This window comes from Rattus norvegicus, chromosome 4 (assembly GCF_021556685.1).
Source record: "Rattus norvegicus strain SHRSP/BbbUtx chromosome 4, alternate assembly SHRSP_T2T, whole genome shotgun sequence".
Taxonomy (NCBI): Eukaryota; Metazoa; Chordata; class Mammalia; order Rodentia; family Muridae; genus Rattus; species Rattus norvegicus.
The window spans coordinates 46,505,595-46,528,698 of record NC_141537.1 but is presented as its reverse complement, the minus strand read 5'-3'; the positions used below and the strand labels follow the sequence as shown (position 1 = coordinate 46,528,698).

Here is a 23,104-nt window from a genome sequence, read left to right as displayed (position 1 = left end):
GAGTTTGGGTGTTTGACTGTTTTAATTACCAGCAGAAAATCTTGAGCATATTAAGGGAGGGGAGAAGTCATGGGAGAAAGTGACAGGTAGAGGTTAGAGTTGTGCTCTGGGAACCTTGGGCTTTCCAAGAGAGAGTGGTCACAGCTATAAAGCAGGGCAGAAGCACCAACTTGGTCTGTTGTAAGGAGAAAATTGTCACCAGGGAGCTGGGCTCATGTTACAAACTCTAGGAAACACTCACTGACATTTCTCAGCTGTCTCCTTCTTCACTGTGGTAATCATGGTTTGAGGGCTTACAGATCAGATTTTTCAGCCTGGCTTCTTGCTACCTGGGACCAGTGAATCTCTTCACCGTTTTTGAGAATCAGATCTTTCATTAGTGAACTAGGTCAAGAAGAATCATTCTACTAGTTTAGTACATTAAAATATGGAAACTGCATAAAACACTCCAGTCTATTTTCTAAGTCTTCCCCCCCCCCATTTTGTACTTAACAATAAACCCGTGTCCAGTTTAAAGATCTAACTTCCAGGGGAATTTCAAATGCATTCCTGCGTACTTTCCCTGATTGGCTGTATCCTTAACAAGCCCTTCTTTGGGACCACCCATGTTTCCAAAGCTGAAAGTCCCCAAATATCCTTGACTAGCTACCCCAAGGGCCAAGGTTGCTTCCTTCCTTTGTCCAGGAACAAGCAGTTCTACTGTCTAGTTTGGAAAGTGTCCATTAGAGCCCGTACTGATTTTATATTTATTGGTCAACTGCTACCCAAGGCTGTAAGGTTAAAGTTGAGAGCCTCCATCTTCAGGGTAAAACTGTGTTAACTTCAGAACACTAACACAAATAGCTTTCCACAGGGGGCATCTACATCCTCATCATATGCGACAGTCACTTGGGGGACCAGAAACTGAAATGCTCCTGATAAAAAGTGGTTAAGTTACAGAACTTGAACCACTTTCTGTTTAGCTGGCATCAATCCCTACACTGAAGAAATTCTTTAAACTGAGAGCTACTTCATTCCACGAGCACTGGATAGTGTAGAAAAGCTCCCCAGACTGCTAAGTTCCTTGGGTTAGTTTAGGAGTTTCTAGAGCGATCTATAATTAGATCATATTCTTCTGTGTTACATGCTGATGGGAATCCAACTTCCCCCTTCTTCCTAACTCCTATCTGAATGCAATGCTTCTGCCACGCTGGGAATCACCTTTCAGGCAGGTTGTCGCGGTCTTCTTGTTAGTTTTGGAGTTTTCTAAGAGACCGAATGACCAGCTGTTGTACTTAGTAAGTATTGAGATGACAGTGGCATGTCAGACATCACATTAGATTGTAAATAGATAATTTCATTATCTGGGACTATTATCTGAATTTATTTTATAACTACAGTGCTCAAGTATTTGAAAGAATAGCACACACACACACACACACACATACAGATACACACACACACCTTATACCTCTATGTGGGCAGGAAGAAACCACCTACTATCCCTAATCTTTCTTATTTTGAAATAAGGACACACCATGTAAGGGTAATCCCATTTATAGGTTGCTCTGGTGCTCTCCTATGCTAGCAATAATGACCCATTAAGGGTCACTAGACTGAGAAGAATGAGATCTAAATACTATTGGCTCATAGTTATTCCTTGGAAGAGAGCTTTCAGGAGATGTTATCTTTTGCCTGGATGTCAAGAAAACAAATAGGAACTTGTGGGTGAGACGATAACCAAGAAGGAACCAACCAGTAGTAATATGAGGGAGGTCTAGAGGTGATGGCGTTGAATATAAATGCTTGCATTTGGATCGGGCAGATACCCATCAGCAGTGGCACACATGAAATGCGTTACATTGGGGCAGCCATTTAGAAAGTAAACAAGCAGGTGTTTATGACATCCACTGCTAAACTTAGGAAGCCGAAGGACTAGCATTTTGAAGTAGGTTGGAAGGACAGTGGAAGGAAGGGAATGTTATAGGGCTTGATATTGTGTAAAACAGTCAAAGAAAGAAGGTTGCTTGACATAAACTAGAGTCACCTGAGTAGAAGAAACCTCAACTGAGAGATTGTCTCCATCAGATTGGCTTGGGTGCACCTCGGAGTGAGGGGCACATTTTCATGTCTTTTGTGGGAGGACCCAGTACACTGTGGGCAGTGTAACACAAGGGCAGGTAGTCCTGGGCTGCATAAGAAAGGGAGCTGAGCAAGCCTTTGAGAGAAAGCCAGACAGCACCATTTCTGGATGGTCTCTGATTAGTTCTTGCTCTTAGGTTCCTGTCTTGGAGTTTCTGATCGCAGGCTGTCATAAGGGAAGCATAAGATGGAGTGAATCCTTTTCTCCACACGCTTGGTTACGGTTGGTGTTTTATCACAGCAACTGAGGAACAGCCTAGAACAACTGGCAAAGAGAAGACATAGTGGTTCACAGTAGCTGGGAGAATTAGCTTCCCAACTTTGCATTCAGTGACTTCTTGCTGGCAACCTGGAATTGGTCCTAGTGGGTAGGAGTATTAGCACCACGAGAAGTGAAGACGTGGCAGACGTTTTAAAGTGGTAAGTGATATTTTGCATACCCTTCGGAGAGTCAGTTGTTAACACTTGTCTGTAAAACCCTTTTAAGAAACTATGCCTTTCCCTGGTCAGATGTATAGCTGGCAAATAATATTTTCCCATTCTATTAGGCTGCTGCTTCAGTTGATTTACAGTTTCCTTTTCAGTACAGAAACAAAATGGATGTAGTGTCAAGCTGCCCTCTAAGTTTGTATCTCTGTTTCCACAGATGAGTGTCGCTCTCAGAACTCAGAGCTATTTATGTGTGCAACGGATGGTAGTTAACACAGAAACTCACAAGAGGTCAAAGTATAGACAATGCGTGGAGTGCTCAGTCCCATACACAGTACCTGTACTATTTCCCCAACCTTCCGATGAGAGATCATATTAGATAATGGGGTGGGAAGATTTTACAAAGCAAAGCTCATGGAGGACCAGAGTGAAACTGTCTAATGGACATGGTGGGACCCCTGCATTGGTGAGCTCACTGAAGCTGTACGTGCCTGTACAGAATCTGCAAAAGATCAAGCCAGTTAATATTCTATGTTGGAGGGGGGAGGGCTCAAAAACCACCAACCCCTAGCTGAGAAGTTACTTAGAATTGATGGTTTTAGGGAGAGGGAGACTCAGTTTAAGAGTATAGCCATTAGCCAGACATGGTGGTACACGCCTTTAATCTCAGCACTTAGGAGGCAGAGGCAGGCAGATCTCCGTGAGTTCAAGCCCTTCCTGGTTCAGAAATCAAGTTCAGGACAGCCAGGCTACATAGAGAAACTCTGTCTTGAAAACCAAACCAAACTAAACCATGCCAGGCCAAATAAAGCAACCAATCAAACAAACCACCAAACAACCAACAAACCAAAGTACAGTGTGACAGAGTGGGTAGCACACTCCAGTGTGTGCCCCTACACCCTGAGTAAATTGATTGCACAAATCGGACTTGGTGAATTATTTAAGAAAAGAAAAAGAGGATACAAGATTGGGAGAGTGTTGATAGGCACTGAATGAATTGGGGAGGAGTTAGAGGGAGGAGGGGGTAAATATCAAAATACATCAAAATGCTAAAAGAACTAATAAAATGCTACATTAAAATATTTTTTCAGTGTATGTATTCTGGTGGCACATAAATATTCAACCCACAACAATTGTTCTTGCTGAATAATGTTCCCCAGAAATCTGTAACATTGCATATTACTGGTGGATAATTCTGGATTTTAATCCAAACCATTTCATTCTTGAAGATTTTAGGAAAGTTAGGGAGGGAATTATGAGGAGATTAGTGGAAAAAGAAGAGGAGGAGAAAGAGATGAACAGAGAAGGAGAAGAAGGAGGAGGAGGGGGGATGGAAAAGGGAAGAAAGAGGAGGAGGAGGAAGTGAAGAAAGGGAGGAAGATTATGAGAGAAGTCATCTCTTTTTCTCTGTATTTTGGGTAGAGACGACATGGAAAAGGTGGAAAGGTCACCATATACAATGTAAGGTGAAAGCTTTCACCAGGAACCAAAACAGCTGACATACTGATCTTAGACTTCCCAGAATCCAAACTCTGAAGTAAATTTGTTGTTTAAGGTAAATATTTATAAAGAATACTCTTACCTAAGCGCTAATGTGTATTTCTGATAAAGGAAGGAGGTTGGAGAAAGGGTTCCAATAACATACCCAGGCTTCCCCTTGTTGTTGCTGTCTTTCCCCAATAAAAGGCTCTAAAGCACCACTGTGGCACCCTACAATGCCACAGGAATTAAAAACCTCTGGGAAAATAATCCTTTCATCTCACACCATGATTGTGTTCTTTCAACCATGGCTTCCCCTTTCTGAGATCTAGGAATACAGGCACAAAGCAGCAGGGTTTCCCCCAAGTTTTATGAGACTGTTTTCAAATGGAATGCCAGAGACATCAGTCTGAGAACACTGGAAATCTGATTCTTATAAAGACAAGAAGAGATATGCATAGCAAAGCATGTGTGTCCTCACCAACCCCGGGTTCTTAACAGAACTGTGCTCTTCTTCTTGTCTTGATACAAAGTCAGCCTTATGAATAGTCATACGTTCACATGCTCTAATGATGGCCCCCAATCCTACCACTAACATTATCTTGTCCTGGGAGAATAAGATTTGATGGAATGGTGTGTGTGTGTGTGTGTGTGTGTGTGTGTGTGTGTGTGTGTGTGTGTGTAGCAGGGGAGGGCAGGAGCCTTAAGAAGAAAGTCTTGAATGACTGCTAGACCTTTCATACAGGTGGGGCACCTTGAAAAGGACCCCTGCATGGATTCATTTTGTGCACTTGATTTGTTGCTGTTGTTGTGTGTGTGTGTGTGTGTGTGTGTGTGTGTGTGTGTGTGTTCTAATAATGAGTTAGCAACGTCCCTGAGACTTGGAGTAGGAGGATCACAGAGACCGTGCAGCAGCTGGAGCAGAAATGCAGACATCTGGCATGAAATCCTTGAGTTGAATCTGATGTTTCCTGAGTGTCCAGGAGGATACAAGACAAAGAAACATGAGCAACATGACTTCTGCAGAAAACAAGTCAAAATGCCTTACTGGTAACGGTGCCATGACTTTCCCAAAAGTTATATTGATTCAGAATGCATATGCATTCTGAGCATTTTCCTCAGAGGTCTTCTTGTGCTCTGTGGTTTGATATTTTTTTTTTAATCTCATTTTTTCCCATGAGTTACAGTGGGTTCTTTGCATTTCAAGGTCTTCTAATTCTATCACGTCTTTCCTTGACTTTGTCCCCTGGTTACCCTTCTACGGATTTCTCATCTTTAGAGGGAGTGGCAGAGTCATGGCCGGCTAGATTGTACCCCTTATCTTTACACACACTCCTTCCTGTTCCTTGCCCTTGCCAAGCTCCATTCTTCACTCTGCCCTTCAGCCTCTGAGCTACCTTTGAACACAGAGTCTTGTGCTGTGCACCCTGTGTGTCTGTATCCATTTTCCAAACAACAGTGCCTGTGAGTGCTCTTTACCCTGCCTGATTCCTTCTCTGTCTCCCTATTTACCCAACCTCCTGTGTTGTCATTTACTTTTTGGCCTACATTTGTGTATTTCCTTTTAAATTATCTGAAGGAGGCATTCTTTATCTGCACTGGAGTCAGGCTGTCTTACAGATAGATATTAAGCAAATATCAAAAGATAAAGTATAAATCCACATTGTTCTCTTTACAGTTGAGAAGTAATTCATTTAGCCTCTTCCTGAATACAAATAATTAAAAAACGTCTCCAAATAATTAACAAAAGTCAAATAAGGTTTATGAAAAGTAAATTTTCTTCACTTCCTGATCAGAGGAGATCAAAAGAGGTCACTTGACAGACAAAATGGCTCCAACCCTCAGGAACAACTTAGGCAGGATCAATGTTTCACTCTTATAGGCTGTGTCATTTTGCAACACATTGAAGAAATGGATTATTTCTCATCAGTCGCGTACAACCTCTGGATTCATGTAGCTCAGCTTTTCTAATCTGATGACCTGACACCTAGTGTTAACTCTGAGTACTGCTAAATGTTCACATAAGAAGTTTCTGTTTTAAAACATCCCCATTTTATTTTATTATTTTTTAAATTATTCTGTTGAGTTTCTTGACTTGCGAGATTTATGCTGGCTGCAGTATGTTCTCAGCATATATTTAGCTGAAGTGAACAATAGGACTTAGAGTCAGGAAGCTGGGCTGCAACCTGGCTGAATTAGCTCCCATGACCTTGTACACAGAATTTTCTTCTTTTAGTCTGATGCATCCGTGGTAAAATTAGGTGCACGTTCATTAGACGGTCAGCTGCTGCGTTACTGTGGACACCTTGGAAAGTAGAGTTCTGTTTGTTTGTTTTGCTTTGCTTTGAGCAAGGAGCGATAAGGTATTCTTCATAAATTTGAGGCTTATTTGCCAACGTACTTGAGTTTCTCTCTGTATGGCGTGACTTCGATGGTACCGTTTCAGACTCGTCACGTTTTGGAGTGAACTCACTGTGCAAGCATGTTGCGATTTGTCATATGGTTGCGGTCTCTTATGGTTCAATTGTGAGATCTGATTCAATTAGATTGATAAAACATTCTCTTTTTCTAGCTTACGAGCAGAAATTGACGAGTGTAAAAACATGAAGATCTGTTGTAATCTTGGTGGAGGCGAATTTCAAAGCTCGCTTCCTAATTCTTTTCTAAAGTAGTAAGTATTCTATGGGTTTTCATCCATGAAGAGGTATAAAACTACATTACTTTCCATTTGTTATATGGCACAGTATACATTTACAATAGTCTTTATTTACTGTAGTCTGTAGAAGATAAAAACGCCTAGATAGGCATTATCAAGCACTCTTACAATCCAGACTTTCAACCTGGTCGAAAAGAAAGATGAAGTTGAGAGAAACTGGAAACTGTAAACCCAGCAATGAACATACATGGATGAAAATTTGCAAAAAGTCTATATAGGTAACAGAAACTTGACCTGATTTTATTACCTATTTACCATTTCTTATTGTTTATCACTAGGTATATTTTACTCTGAGTATATTATTTGAGCAGTCCTAGCTGAAATTAAACCCAATCACCTCAATCTTTCCTTAGGATGTATTCTGTTCCAATTTATTTTGTTGGTTTCACCATATACACACAGCCACAATACAGACACATGCACACATCTTTACATATACAAACATATACCCTCTCTCACACACATGCACACACACACACACTCATCCACATTCACACACACACAATCACACACTTACATACACATACACAGAATCCTCTAAGATTTAAGGCTACTAGGAGTGAGTTTCCAGAAGGGTGTTGAAAGTGTCTCTCTGAGAAGGATGCTTGGGGCTGGGGATTTAGCTCAGTGGTAGAGCGCTTACCTAGGAAGTGCAAGGCCCTGGGTTCAGTCCCCAGCTCCGAAAAAAAAAAAGAACCAAAAAACAAAAAAAAGAAGGATGCTTATGCACAGCAATATTTATATCAAACTAAGCAAGTGCTATTTATAAAGCCTAGTTATAACATATGTAATTAATGTTATCATTTCTACAACTAAGTCTACTCAACTCCAAACTTTCGCCTCACTGTAATTATTGTAAACCTCTCAAAGAATGCAAGACCTATATGGACATGTCAAATATCCTAGCTAGTCACACTGCGTGAGCTTCCTTCCATTCAAAGGATTGACTGCTGTATCTAGTGGTTGAAAAGCTCAACTTGTGATGATTTTGAGAGCATTATTCTAAATAATAATTAAAATGGTGACCACAAGGCATTGCACAGCCCTTCAGTGTTTCCTGAAATAAAGATAAGGTTTTCATTAGAAATTCAGTGTGTGAATGAGCCAGAGTCCTTAGAAAGCACTGAGTTCCATTTACTGTGTATAATTGTACCAAGGTTTTTAATGTATACTTTCATAATATGTGGATACATAATAATAGGATACAGTGAACACTATATCCTATTGCCATTTTTGGGGAAGATAATATTCTCATATCTGTTTTTACTCTATCACGTGAAGTTATAGGCTGTCTCTGTTCTCTGGATATATTCAGGAACCACAACTTGAAAATCATTTCATTGTTATAACTCCAGTGGCTCTGTACTTACCAGAGTATAAACATAGCAAGTGGAAATGCACGTTCCTTTACACATAACCACTTCAAAAACGGAATATTGTTGTGCTTACAAGTTCCTATCTCTTTTTTTCGTGATTTATTCAGATTGTTGCCTTTCTTAGGTTGGGACTGGAACAGGAGGGATGAGGTGGGAGTAGTTCTGGCAGGAGTACTGGGAGAGACAATTGGAGTTGGGGACATCTTGGGGATCAACTAGAAACCTAGAACAATGGAAACTCCCAGGGATCTATGAGGATGACCCTAGCTAAGACTCCTAGCAATGGGGAGTATGGAGCCTGAACCAGCCATCTCCTGTAACCAGGCAAGACTTCCAGTGGAGGGACTGAGGCACTAACTTAGCCACAAACCCTTCAACATACAATTGACTGTCTGCAAGATGTGGTGGGGGTCACAGAAATTGTAGGAGTGGCCAACCAACATTGCATTGGGTCTCAAGCTACCAGAGGGAGCCCATCCCTGACCCTTCCTGGAAGGCCAGGACCCAGAGGGTAGATAGCCTAGAGGCCTAGAATAGAAGGAAACACAACAGGTAACAAACAACAGGGGGAAAAAAAGCAAAAAACAAACCCAAAAATTGAGGAGTAGAGATTGAAGGAAAGGCCATCTAGAGACTGCCCCACCTGAGGATCCATCCCATATGCAGTCACCAAACCCAGACACTATTGCAGATGCCAAGAAGTGCTTGCTGACAGGAGTCTGATATAGCTGTCAACTGAAATGCTCTGCCGGAGCCTGCCGGATGCTTGCAGCTAACCATTGGACTGAGAACAGGGTCCCCATTGGAGGAGTTAGAGAAAGGACTGAGGAGCTGAGGGGATTTGCAACCCCATAGGAAGAATTACAATATCAAACAACCAGACCCCCCCCCCCTGCCCCACGCCAGAGCTCCCAGGGACTAAACCACCATCCAAAGAATATGCATGGAATGACCACATGTGTAGGGAGGATGGCCTTGTCTGCCATCAATGGGAGGAAAGGCCCTTGGTCCTGTGAAGGTTTGATGCTCCAGTGTGGGAATGGCAGAGTTGGGAGGCAGGAGGGAGTGGGTAGGTTAGAGGGAGCACCTCATAGAAGCAGGGCGAGGGAGAATAGGATAGGGGATTGTGGGGAAAAGGGATAACATTTGTAATGTAAACAAAGAAAATACCCAATAAAAGGAAAAACAAAACAAACCTAACCAACCAACCAACCAACCAACCAATTCAGTGAAATGACTCCCCACGATATTCTGATAGACTTGTAGAATGGAGCCTAGCATAATTGCCACCAGAGAGGCTTCAGCAAGCAACTGATGGAAACAGACGCAGAGACCTACAGTCAAACATTAGGAGGAGCTTAGGGATTCCTGCGGAAGAGGAAGGATGGTAGGAGACAAAGAGGTCAAGGGCTCTACAAGAAGACATACAGAATCAACTAACCTGGGCTCATACGGCCTCATGACAGAGACTGAAACAACAATCGGGGGGGCCCGCATAGGTCTAACTTAGGCCCTCCGCAAACGCATTATGGTTGAGTAGCTTGGCTTCTTAGGGACTCCTAACAGTGAGAGCAGGGGCTGTCTCTGACTCTTTTGCCTGCTTTTGGGACCCTTTTCTCCTGCTGGGCTTCCTTGTCCTACCTTGATGTGAGGATGTTTGCCTAATCTTAGTGTAACTTGTAATGCCTTGATTGAGATCCCTGGGAGGCCTGTTCTCTTCTGAAGAGAAATGGAGGAGGAGTGGATCTGGGTGGGAGGGGAGTTAGGGAAAGGGGAACTGGAAGGAGCGGAAACTGAGGTCCGGAAGAGTAGCACTATTTGCAGCATGCTTCCTGTTTATGGGCGACATGGTCAAGGTCCCAGGGCTGCTCAGTAGTTAGTTTTCTAGTTGTCCAGTAGATGGCAGTCTACGCACTGGTTTTCATTGACCATCTTCCGTGCAGCCTTCATCATAAAAGGAAACAAGCATTTGTTCTTTTGTGTCATTGTTTTTGGAAGATTTTGGCACAATAAAGTAAATCAAATAATTTACTTAAAGTATCTAAGATACTAGAATAATAATAGCAACAAACAACTGGTTTTTGTTTTGTTTTGTTTTGTTTTTGTAAATTTTGTTAGGTATGATTGGCAGCCAAGATGCTGCCCTTTAAAAGTGACTCGGACAAGCTAGATGATGCTTTGTTCTCCTGGAAGCTTTTCTTTTACATTGAAAGCACAACTTAGGGGCAGATATGAAGTTTGGCTCCCAAAGGTCCAAGTTTCAGACTTAGTCTTCAGCTTGGCCCTATTGGGAGGAGTTAGTAGAACCTTTCGAAAGGGATTGTGGGATCAAGCTCCTTTGAATTTTGTTTCTGGTTGCTATGTTAGTGCTTTTGCTCTATTTTGCATTTTTTTTGTCACAGCATGCTGTCATTAGCCCAAAGCAACGGGCCATCTGATCACGGACAGAAATCTCTTAAACTGTGAGCCGAAAAGTTATTATTCTGAAATATACCGAGAGGGAAGCTCTTAAAGGGGCTTGCGAAATGATTTGGAAAAGGAAAGGGAAGATGGAGAGGGAAGGAAGAAGGAAGGGAAGGAAAGAGACAAAGAGAATGAGACACAGAGACACGCAGAGAAAGAGGAATATATATAATATTTTATATATATTTATAAATATATATTTTATAAATATATATATATATATATATATATATATATATATATATAGAGAGAGAGAGAGAGAGAGAGAGAGAGAGAGAGAGAGGCAGAGACAAAGAGGTTAGATGCTTTTCCCTAAGGAAGAGGAGGGGCAAGATTTTCACCGTCATGGTGGTCTCGTGTTTTTCAAAGATTTTATATGGTTATAAAAGAACTCATGCTCGATGAAGGACTAAGGAGGTACCAGGCAACGTCAGTGACTGTCGGAGCATGTGCCCTTGGGTACCAAAGCCTGTACTGGGCTGGCTGGTGGCGGCAGCGGATGTCTTTAATCCAAGCACTCAGTTCGAGGCCAGCCTGGAAGAAGAGATTGACTAAACATTCCTTCATACACACTGCAGCTCAATCTGAATGTTCTTTGTCGTTTCCCCAAGGTCGTTATCTTTTATTACCGTTCCAGTCTTTAGGTCTCAAGCCCATAGTGAACATTTCCTTACTAGATGCATGGGTATTCGATAATGCAAAAAAAAAATATTTCAAGCTTAAGCATTTGCAGAGACAAAGGAGATAAACTTCTACAGTGATAGGGATAATGGAACAAAGTAGCTTTTCCGTGGGGAGGTCAGCAAATACTCACCACTCTGAAAAATGCTGTACAGACAAGGCCAATTGCAAGAAGCCACAGAGGTCAGGGAGAAAACACATAGAGGAAATTGGTACAAGGCACTTACTGTGTGCTCAAGTGAACTGATAATAGCATATTTGCACCTTCATGTTGAGAGCATTATTTTCTATTGAAATTTTTCATACAATATATTTTGATGGTGATTTTCCCCATCTTCCAACTTTCCCCAGAATCTCCCACTTCTCTGCCCACCCAAGTTTATGCTATTTTAAAAGTTTCTTTCGAAACCAAAGAAAGACAAGAAACAAAAACAAAAGCCCCAAGAAACATAATCCTACACAAAAAGACAAAAATGAAAACTAAAATCAAAAATAAAGAGAAGAAAAAGGACTAATAAGGCACAGTGCTTAATGAACAAGCCTGTCTCAAAAGAACAAATAGGACATGACTCCACTTCCGTGAAATACCCGAGTAGACAAACCTGAGGAAGCAAAGCAGAACTGTGGCTGTTCAGGGTTGGGCTAGGGAGCAATGTGTGGAGCTGTTTAATGAAGTCAGAGTTTCAGTTGTGCAAGGTAAGAAGAATTCCAAAGAGTGGTTATCAAACCATGTGAATGTGCTTGCCACTATGATACGGGACTATATTTAACACTATGAATTGTGTACGTAAAATGACTTACAAGATAAAATTACATCATGTGTATTTTACTCTAATTAGAAAGAATGGAAAAGGAAGGAAGAAAAAGTTAGATTATGCTGGGTACACTTTAGGTGACATCTAGGCTTTTCTTTTCCTCAGATCTGAGGGCACAGCAGCTTTGTTGAGATCTGAGGGATAGATTTAGTCATACTACCAATGCTAGCTGGGTCTTGAACTCACAACATTTCCATCCTCCATACCCACTTTGTTAACGGAAGGCATAAGTATGAGGTGTGTGAAGGGCCCTGCATTCCTCAGTAGACACTGACCCGAGGCGTCTGACACTGAGGTACTGATTGCCATCACTGTCTCTTCTGTAACTCATAGTTTTACTCCGATCAGGGCCTAACCCAGGATTTAGGACTACCACGCTGAAGATTGGGCTTCTAGTACTTGATTCTATCTACTGTGGAGGTGGAGATGGCAGACAGAGAGACTGTAGGCCCTAAAAGCATGGATGCAAACAATGAGAACAGCTTCTCGGATGCTCATGGCTCAATGTGCTTCCTACCAACTCCTCCAGCAGTGTGAAAGACAGGTGAGGCAAAGTCGGTTAGGACCTGGTCATGGGTCTTTTGATTGACTTGTGACATCTTCCCCACATGTCAAGCCTTACATGTGCACATGAGCCCGGGTGTGCCTGCCTCTGTACTTGTCCTTCATAACTGGGCTGGATCAAAATCAAGTACTAGCCACTTTCACAATTCCTGTCATATAAAATCCAGTTTGTCTTAGAACAGACAGAACAAAGGAAAAGCACCCATACTGTAACAAAACAAAACAGGACCTCCTGCCCCACTTTTTCATCTAACTCCATACATTTAACCTGTGGGAAAGAACCAGGATGATGACCTTAATGTTTAGCTTTTTCGTGGTTGGTGCGGTGAGCACATACCATCTCCTCAGAGAAATAACGTGTGTGTGTGTGTGTGTGTGTGTGTGTGTGTGTGTGTGTGTGTGTGTAGATGAGTTATTTATAAGCCCATTAGCATGTAGGATATCCCTTTTGTTATTTTCTCAAAGAGCATCAACTATATACCATAAAAGTAAGGTCTCTACATTCTGTGAGCCATTCGATGATTCGTTAGTGCCGCTGTCTAGGGAGGAGTTACTGGTGAGAACGAACAGGCTTCTGTGAACAATTCACTCATACTTCTGGGTGCTTCCTGGGACACACATCTTCTACAGTGTCCCTGGAACCTGGCCAGCCGACAGTCACAGAAACCAGGTGTAACAATAGCCTAACTTTACATAATTTGACTTAGACTCCAAGTCCCACAAATGCAAAAGCTACTCTCTCACTTTGTATTCAACTGGAAAAAGAATTTGTCATTTTCATAGGTAACTGTTTTCTACGAAGGTAGAACATGAGTTGGTAGTTTCCTGGTGCTGAAAGACAGAAGGAAATTGCCTGATCTTTTCTCACTTGCTTGGCGGCTAGGAGAGGGATGATTTGAGCAGTGCAGATGTGAAATGGTTGTAGCTCAGATTGGTCGTTAATTGTGCTTCCTGCTCATCACTGAGTCAAGGACCAGTGATGGGCATGTGCTTTGTTGACTACAGCCCAATTTTTCATCCCTGTGAAAGGGTTTTACTGATACACAGCTACTGCCGTTTATATGCCTACTGGCTATGCTGCCTATGGCTACTTCATGGCTGACCCTGACACAAGTCCTTACGTCCGATGTAGCTCCCAAAGACTATTTGGCTTTGAAACCTTCCTGAGGTTTCAGCCTGAAGACATCTATTTACAGAATTCGGAGAGAATGGGTGGAAAAACATTCACTATCTCTTTAACCTCTTTGGGGGCTGAAGACAAATGTCAAACGGGCTGCCACTTGACTTCCACGTGGTCTCTTGCCGGTTCAGTTCAGTTCTGCAAAGGCTGTTGCCAGCGACACACTAAGTTGATCTCTGGTCAGCACTAAAGCGCTTCTCACTTTTTCAAACACTCGTTTCAAAAAAACAAAGAAAAAAAAAAAAACCCGAGAAAACCAAGCTTATGATTTTTAGAACGCGATGGAAATTATAAAATAGGATAGGGTACCATCTGGGCTTGTGTACTAGGAAAAGAGGGCTTGCTAGGGGTCTCCTAGGGGACTTTTCCAGGGCTCTTGTCCTTTAATCAGTCTGTAGGCATGCTTGCTGCTCCACCCCCACCTCTTTTTTCTAATATTTTTTTTTGGGGGGGGGAACTCTGCTATCCCCTTGAGTCTTATTGTTCCCATGTATTTTTTTAAAGCTAGTGACTCAGAGCTTTGCTACAATGAGAAAAACGTTTGGCCTCACAGGGCCTTGCCAAGGCTAGAGACTGTGCCAAGGAGCAGAGTTGGTGCTCCCCCATGCTATACTAAGTGCGAGCCCAGTGGTACGCTTGCTTTGGGCTTGGGCATTTCTCTGTGAAGAGGCTTTTTATGCTGCACGGGCCTTCTCCTCTCTCTTTGCCCTTTGCCCTTTGCACTTTTCTGAGGAATCCTTCTCCTTTGGGTAGGGCCGATGAAGCATTCCTGAATTCCCGGAGGGCAACCGAAGCAATCTAAACTCTTCTGGAGAAGACCTGGGCCCCTTAAGAGACCGTGTTAGAGTGTCTTTCCACTTCCCAGGTCTCAAACTAATTCGCTGTGGATCTGGATGGCAGCGGCTTAGCAGCTAAGTGCTGATCTCACAGGAAAAGGACGTTCAGTTCAATTGTGTGTAGACATAAGTTGGGCAATCCAGCTTAGGGACTAAATCACGGCAATGTGCGTTTCCAGTGACACGAAAATCATGATGGCTTAAAGTCATTTGGACAAAGGATGGAAACAATACTATATTTAAATCAAGAGAAGACCGTCCAGCTGCTTTTAACATTTCTCACTTGCCTGAAGCTGGTGTGATTTGCCTTTCCAATGGTTTCCAAGAGACCTAATCTCCGACTGTTCTCATTATTTATCTTTCCACCATTACTCCAGAAGTGGACACAGATCCCCGTCCTAAAGGAGGACAGATGCCCCAACTGAGTAGGGAAAATGCTGGCTTAGCAGTGACTCATTGTGTGACCATGGAAAATTCTAGTTATAAAGCATGGAAAAGTTAGATTTTCCCTGGAGAAGCATCTCCTAACAGTGCCTCCCACTCATCTGCTCACCCTATATGTCCAGAACTGCCTCTGCAGGAAGGAAGGGAAGCAGGAACATCCTTGACTGTGGTGAGGAGAGGCAAGCTAGCTACAAACAGCTGGGGTAATCCACTTGGGCATTGCCCATATTGTGTTTGTCATGGGTGATTGTTCCATAATGTAAGGCCAGCTGCTGTAACAGAAAAACCCTGACATTTTTGTAGACCAGCTCAGTGGAAATTATTACTCATACAGGAGGCATTCTTGATGGGCGGAGATGGAGGATTATGGCGCAGGCCACTACAGTCTTCTGAGGGCCTGCACTAAGATAGACATTGCCATTTCAGCACCGAAGTTACATAGAGTCTCTTGATTTCTGTTTCTAGCCAAGAGGCAGAGGGCGAGTGGTAGGTCATAGATGAGGTGCTGTGGTTCACATCTAGAAGGAGAACCCATGGTTTCTGTTTAAGTACTAGTACTAGATCTGAGGAACATGGACAATGAAAGACATGCGGGCATAGGAAGCACTAGTGCATGCCCAGGAGGAAAGCAGAACATCACAGAGGAACTAGTTGACTGGTTTCTGGCATGGTGGCCAAAGTGCATTTCCCAGATTGACAGGTATTAATAGTAGACCCATCATAGGTGCTGGTCGCTGAGGAGTGGATAGTCTGGAATTAACTTGGGAGAACCAAACAGTGATGTGAAGGTCAGAGCCAAAGTACCTAAATGGGTCTAACCAGGGAAGGCGATAATGGTTTCAGGAACAATAGGGTAAAAGCTCAGATAAAGTTTTATTCCTTGGCCGATCCAACCAAATGGAAGGAGTTGTAGTCTGGGAAAGATGTTCTTCTGGATGTGATGTGTAAAGCACAATGCCATCTCATCTGAGAACAAGGAGTTCCTAGGCTGGGAGCTGAATAAGCTGGGTTCTTTCAAGTGAGCGAGATTGAGTAGAACAGCATTACGTACAGCACTTCCTTCCTTCATGAATCCAGGAAGCACAGAGCCATCTTGGAGGGTCCATCTCACTTTATTTTTCACTGGGAAACCTGGTAACCTGTGGACCATGAATCTGCTGTGAATCTGCTATAGTGTGGGTGATAAGCAAGTATATATAAAACTAGCAGGACTCCTTGGTAGCCTTGTGGAATCACCTGGTTCTTCTAATACCCCCCAATAGTGGGGCATTTCCTAGCTGAGAATGTAGGAGTGCATTTGGTTTGGCTATGTCAGTTCAGAGAGTAGAAATGGTCATGAGGGCCTGTGACCCACCAAGCTATGACCAGTTTGGCTGTATTCTTCATTGGGGTGTTAGTGCCCCGAGACTTTCATGCGGTATTGCCTGGCATGCTGTTGCATTTATGCCTCAAGTTACATTATTGTTTCAAATCCCATGTTTAGCATTCAAACATATGATGATTGTGATCTCAAATGTGCCATCAACATGACTCAGAGCTTTCTGGGGAGAAGGATTACAGTTCCCATGTGTTCCTAGCAACAGGAGATGATCGCTGCTTACTAGAGGAACACAAAACTCACAGATGACCAAATTTTCTTACATCTGTTCCCCAATTACATTTACTTGATCTAAGAAACTCTTCACAAGTCAAAAGGAGCAGAAGTGAGCACAGCCCAGGAAAAGAGTGCAATGAGAATTCATGTTGTATTCAGCTATCTTGGAGGGATGTGTGTGCTGTGTGACAAAGAATGAGTTAAAAAATCCATCTCACACTTGGTCTCTGCAAGTGTGGAGTGGAAGGTAGCCCTGCTTTGAATCACGGTCATAAAGCGGTTAGCAATATGATTTTATTTTAAAACACAGGATGTGAGTAATGTTGCATTCCTTTCCTTTCTCTGAATAAATTGAACATGGTCCAAGCTATTATTCTGCCCATCTGGTGGGAAGGTCAAATATGACCATGACAGTGTCCTTCATTGTGTCACAGGAAGATCCTACAAACCACAGTTGATGCTTAGTCTACAGAGCTATGTCTTCTCTAAGGATGAAGGCTGGGCTGCTCTCCTATACCATTTAAGGCACTGTAAAGGCTCTTAGGAGTTCCAGCTGAATATCCCCCATTAGGGTCGTATTACATTGTGAGTGTTACAAGAAAACAGGTATAGGCTGTCTGTGCCTGGGGTATCCCTGCACTCTTGTTGTCTTCTCAGCCTTGGAAGACACTCCCAACATTGCTCTCTTGTCTTGCTTTTCCATTCCTTCTGTGCCTCAGAGAATCCTCTCTTTCCACCCTCCCAAGATTCCTTCCAAACACGCCTGTTGGAATAGTGATTGGGAAAAAACAAGTCTACACCAACTATAGATATTATCCCTGCGGTGCAATCAACTTGTGTTGACACAAGCCAGGAAATCAGTGCATAGGAGCTGTTTCTAGCTCTACCTCTGAAAGCTGTATGTAGGGTGCAAGTTTACAGAGGGATTGTTTGTGTGCATTCATTCATTCATTCAAATAGGAATCACTGTGTGGCAATCATCATCCTATAATCTATTCCTTCTTTGTCTAAAATGGTAACCATAAACCACACTAGTTGAGCCAAATACAAATTAGTACAGATAAACAAACTTAATTTTTTCTTGTACTAGTTGTATTTCTCGCATACAATAACCACACTTGTCAATAGCACTGACTCGTGACTCAAAGGCAGAGACATCAGAAGCCGTTGTTCTAAAAATGTGAACATAGGTATAGTCACTACACCTAGTCACAAGGCTATAAAGAGACTAGGTATAGTGCCACTTAGAAGGACTTGTAATTGTGGTGTAGCAACAGAAAATCGTTGTCATGTTGCAAAGTACATTCTGTGTAGTGTATTCTTCAACAGAAGCTCAGATTAAGCCATTATTTTTGACAAGTATGTAATGTGCAAGTTATTAGGATGAATTCTGTAGATACAAAGAGGCCTAAACATTGGTCTCTATCACCCACTTTCCCTAGTAGTTAACAGTTCAATAGAGATAAGAATAAATGTCTCATGATCTTCAGGGCCAGAATAACTTTCTCTGTGTGGGAAAATTATCAGAGAAAAGCACAATTATGTCAATGTCTTCTGTCTTTTTAATCAACACGTACACTTGTTTCTTGAACAACAGAGAATACTTTGATAACTGTATTATGTAATGAGCAATTATTTTTAATTTTGTATTGACAATCTCAAAGTATTGGGCTCTCTTTGCTCCAGTTTCTAAATGAGGGTGGCCCACTGGGTGGGAACTGTGACAACACACAAATTTGCTTAACAACATCAATCATAGGGCAGGCAGTTAGACCTCAGGCCAAGGATGTCTTTCACTGTGTTCTGCTGAGCAAAGCTGAATCTCTTTTCCTATTCTCACCCTCATCAGAGGTCAGATGGAGGGGACATTTAGGCTACTGAGCAGTGACCTTTTTTGTTGAAACTTCTTCTGTTGGATCTTGTCTCCCCTTAGTATTTCCATTTTAACTGATAATGAAACTGTTGTGTCCTTTACAGTGAGATGGCTCACTTAGATTGTAGGCAGTGGCTTATGGGTACTGTGTTTTTAAGACTTGTTTGAATGAAAAAAAATACCTCTTGAGTTGTGAGGAGAAGGGAAGCTCTCCATTGCCACTTGGGTCTGCCCAAGGATTCAATCCTCAGAAGTAAAAATGTGGCTTTTGAGATACATGGCTATATTAAGATGTTTTCTCACTTTAGTGAGCTTTCATAGCTCTTCCTTCTCTGTGGGCCTGAGCCCGCTTCTGCTGTTGATACAGATATTATATTACTATACTCGCATATGCTTTGAAATTAATATGCAGCATCAATTAATAAGGAGAGAACAGCCAGCCAAAGGTCTTAACTTCCTTTCAATCATGACTTACACTTAAAAAGTGCTAGTGGGAAGGTCTTTAACCTTAGTAGTTGTTTCTTCCTCTTGTAAAATTGGGCCGTATGCCTTCTTTCCTATTTTCCAGATTCTGGGGATTCATATGGGGGAGAATTTGGAAGATTCGTGTCTTACGGTTATGTAACCTGTTAAGAAAGGTGTCTTCTAGTTTTTTTCTGCTACATCTCAATTTCCAACAAGCTTCCTTATCATCTGAAACTCGATGTCTGCACTTCCATAACTGAATGGAGATAGGAGGACACTAAATATGGTTCACTAGCTTGAACCAATAAGATGTCACCCTCTGTGAGTGCAGGAACAGAAATAGTAACTAAACTGATAAGACCTTTAGGTTAAAGGGCCAGGTATAGTTGGGAAATTGTTGACTTGGATCACATTGCACAATACACAAAGCAATGTATTCTATGTAGAAAGACCAGAGAAAGGCTTGGCTATGAAGAAAGTCAGGTAAGTGGACTCTAGGGTTCTAGAAAAAGGAATTTAAATTGAAGCAGTGAGGGGCTGCCCGAATCTTCCTTATTCTCATGAGATCTGAGTCTGCTTTAAGGATTTTTCAGCTTCCAAAGGAGAGAAGTTATTCAGTTGCAGGACTTATTCAAAGTCACACTTGGTTCTGAAATTAGTTGAGGATTTGATGATAGGTTTCTGCCTCCAATTTCAAAGCTTTTCCTGCTACACCAGTGGCTTGTTTTCTTCCCCTATTGTTTAAGGTTGAAAGTCAGATAAGATCTAAATAAACCAGTCAAGTCCAATGCACAAATCAGAAGGAAGCTGATAGTTTATTTGCACTTTGCTTGGGCAATAGTTTACAGTGTGTCAGAAATTTGTCTGAATGTCCATAACCTTGTTTTATGTTTGTCTCCTTCCCAGGTATATGAAAACACGACCACGCTGTCCTGTTGGTCCCAGTCTGGTCATTACTCACTTCTGTTACAACAAGGGTGTGAGAGTTTGCAAGGCCATCCCACATTTTAACTGATTTTGCTACATGTTTCCTGTGCTTGGTCATGTACTCTGTTAAGACTGCTTTGAAAGAACGTTACATCTCAGGGATGGAGTCGTAATCCATCAGCAGTAATGGTTCTGCAGTAGAGAACTTGTAATGTCCTTGGAGAGGGTCCAGTTCGCTTCTCAGAACCCACCTCAAAACTTCTTGTAACTCTGACTCCAAGGGACCCAAAACCCTTTCCTATGTTCCATAGGTTCTTGCACCTCATACGTATTTACACAAATACATAATTAAAATAAAAGAAATTAAAAAAATACTACCACCCATAAGCTTAAATGGTAATTACAAAAGCAAATATTTCCCTTTCTAAGTTCTAAGTCAGTATAAAATATGCATTTATTTCACCAATTCATACAGTAGCTTTAAGATTTTTCTCTGTGCTGAAGTGATTTAATGAAAGAACGTAAGGTTGAAAATCAATACAAGAAGAAAATCAAGTAGAACTTGTTAGTAGAGAAGTGTCAGACCATCCTTCCGTGCTGATCCCTTCTCTAGCCTGTGTTTCTCAGGGATCCTAGAGGGCATAGTTTTGACATCACTGTATTAAGCTATAAAACTTATTATAAACAATTTTTGTTTTACAAAAGCTATTCGTTTGGCAGAAGACAGCAAGCTATGAACCCATCCCATCTTGCCATTGCTGGGTTTGGTGCTTCACTAAGCACTCTGAAGACTTTATTCTCTTTATTAACCTTCCTTTCCTCCACAATTGCTACATCATTGTTCCACCAATGCCCTTGAGAGACTAAAGCCAACAACTTGGTTAACAGCATCCTGTACTCAGTAATAAACACAGTGTTTCCATAGACTTTATCCTTTTACTACTGTTCTATGTTTCTGGCTGATGGCACACAATGCTGCTGTCAGACTTTGACCTGGAGCCACGCTTCTGCACGCTCTCCCAAGATCATAGAAGCTTTTCCATAAAGAAAATCTATAAAGCTGACATTCATGGGTCTTAAATTAACTATCCGACCCAAATTAACTTATTGACCTTCACTGAGCTTTGATTTTTCTAATCTGTAAAATAGATCAGTGGCATTGACTTGACCTAAATAATGCAAAATATAGGGCTATTAGTAATTTAAAAAAATTTTAATTACTATTATTAATTGTTATTATTTTGGATTTTTTGAGACTTTCCCTATGGCCATCTTGGAACTCACTCTGGGATCACGATGTCCTTGAACTCGGAGATTAGCCTGCTTCTGCCCCCAAGTGCTGGAATTAAAATGATGCAGCACCACTGCTCCACAGTGATATTTATCAAATATTTAGGATTCTGTCTAGTTTATACCATGTACTTAATAAATAAAAACTGCTATTTAGAGCAATAGAAAGGGCAGCAAGGCAAAGGAAAAGGTCTTTGCTGAGCTTAAAAATGTCACCCATCAGTGTGCATTCTGTTGCACACATCACAGAATGCTTCCTTGTGTTACACAGTCAGCCCAGTGTGTTGACTTTTTGTTGGCACATGGTCACAAGTCACCTTTTCCAAGAGGCAAGGCAATGTGATACGGGATTTAAGAAATATATCCTCAGAAGGAGTGTTGACGAATGCCTGGAATAGCTATTAACTCATTAATAGTTGGCATAACAAATACAGCCAAAGGCAAGAAATAGGCATCTTTATTGGAAGTTCGTAGAATGGCTCAGGCTGGCAGCTGTTGACATTCTTTGAAGAAAAAAAAAGACTCTGCAAAAGTCCTACCCTTTCTACAGTTTCCAGCCCCCCAGCTCAGTTGTTCCATTAAAACAATTGGTAGGCAACCCTCCTTTTTATTTTTTTTTGAAAAAATATACTAAGCTTCTATAGTGTGCAATCGTTCTTTCAATCTGATTATTTTTCATTTTCTCCATGCCCAACTCTTCCCACTCTTCTCATCATGATTTAAAAGAAAAACCCACACTTCCTTAGTTGTAACTGTGTAGCTCTAGAAGTTAAAATGACTCATTGCATAGTGGAATTGATGAAGTCAACAGCTGCTGGAAAATATTTCTCCTTAATAACCCTATCAACATGTGTTTGCTATTATTCCACTAAGAAAAATAGATACATCAAACATCCATGCTAGCCTTTCACTAGAGAAATCCATGCTTCCCAAATAATTTCAGCTTTGATTTTAATTTAAAATTTTATGTGTATGGCTGTTTTGTCTGCGTATCTATTTGTCCAGCATTTGCATGCCTTGTGCCCACAGAGGCTAACAAAGGATGTTGGATCTCCTGGACCTGAGTTACAGATGTTGGTGAGTCACCATGCTTGTGCTGGTAATGAAACTTGGGTCCTCTGGAAGAGCAGTGAGTACTCTTAACTGCTGAGCCATCTCTCCAGCCTTGAAATTCACATTTTGACACAGAACATTTGAATGGGGACTCTAGAAGGAGTTCTGCTGGAGAAAAACAACACGGAGAAATGAATGAAATAAAAGAAGAAAAGAAATGACAGAGATCTTGCTGAAGATGCTGTAATTCTTTTAACAATTGTTTAGGAGATGCCATAACTTTGCTAGCAATAAGGGAGTAAACCTGAGAGTTCATGCCTTCATAGGCCTCCGGACAGTTTGTGAAAAAAAATGTATCCAACAACTATTAACCATTATGGCAAAATGTCTGTCTTCTGAATAGTCAGATGAAATAATTGAAGTATGCTGTGGAAGAGACAGGGGAGAGGTCAAGATAGAAATTACGAAGGAAGACTTACTTCAGGTATAGAAGACATGCATGACCTCTCTGGTGACTTTGAGGCTGGGCGCTGAAGGTTAGGAAGGGGTAAGAGAGGCAGAGGAAACAATGATGTTTGGTCTTGTGACCAGACAGGGAATACCATACTCTTGGAACTGAAGGAACGTAGGTGTAGGCGTGTCTGGAGCAAAGGCAGTGAGGACTTGGTGCAAGATGAGGCCAGAGGAATGAATGGTCAGTGCCTGGACCATATAAGACTATTCAGGTCTAGGTAAAGGGATTCCATTTTTATATAGAACGTAATGAGAAACCATAGGAGAGGTATACACTGTGCAGTG

The 23,104-nt window shown here is 41.8% G+C and overlaps 1 protein-coding gene across 3 annotated transcripts in view; it reads left to right on the top strand.

Moving 5' to 3' along the window:
* Positions 1–20,339, top strand: part of LOC103692063 (uncharacterized) — a 52,783-nt gene extending 32,444 nt beyond the window's left edge. For 2 of the 3 annotated variants that reach the window (XR_015686389.1, XM_087659696.1), the window contains exon 5: positions 19,943–20,334. Coding sequence is in view for 1 of the 3 variants with exons in the window: in XM_087659696.1 (XP_087515822.1) it covers positions 19,943–20,051 (109 nt within the window). In the remaining 2 variants the exon portion in view is untranslated. Of the gene's footprint in view, positions 1–19,942 lie in introns of all 3 variants that reach the window. The other variant, XR_015686390.1, reaches the window with a different exon arrangement.
* The last annotated feature ends 2,765 nt before the right edge of the window (positions 20,340–23,104 follow it).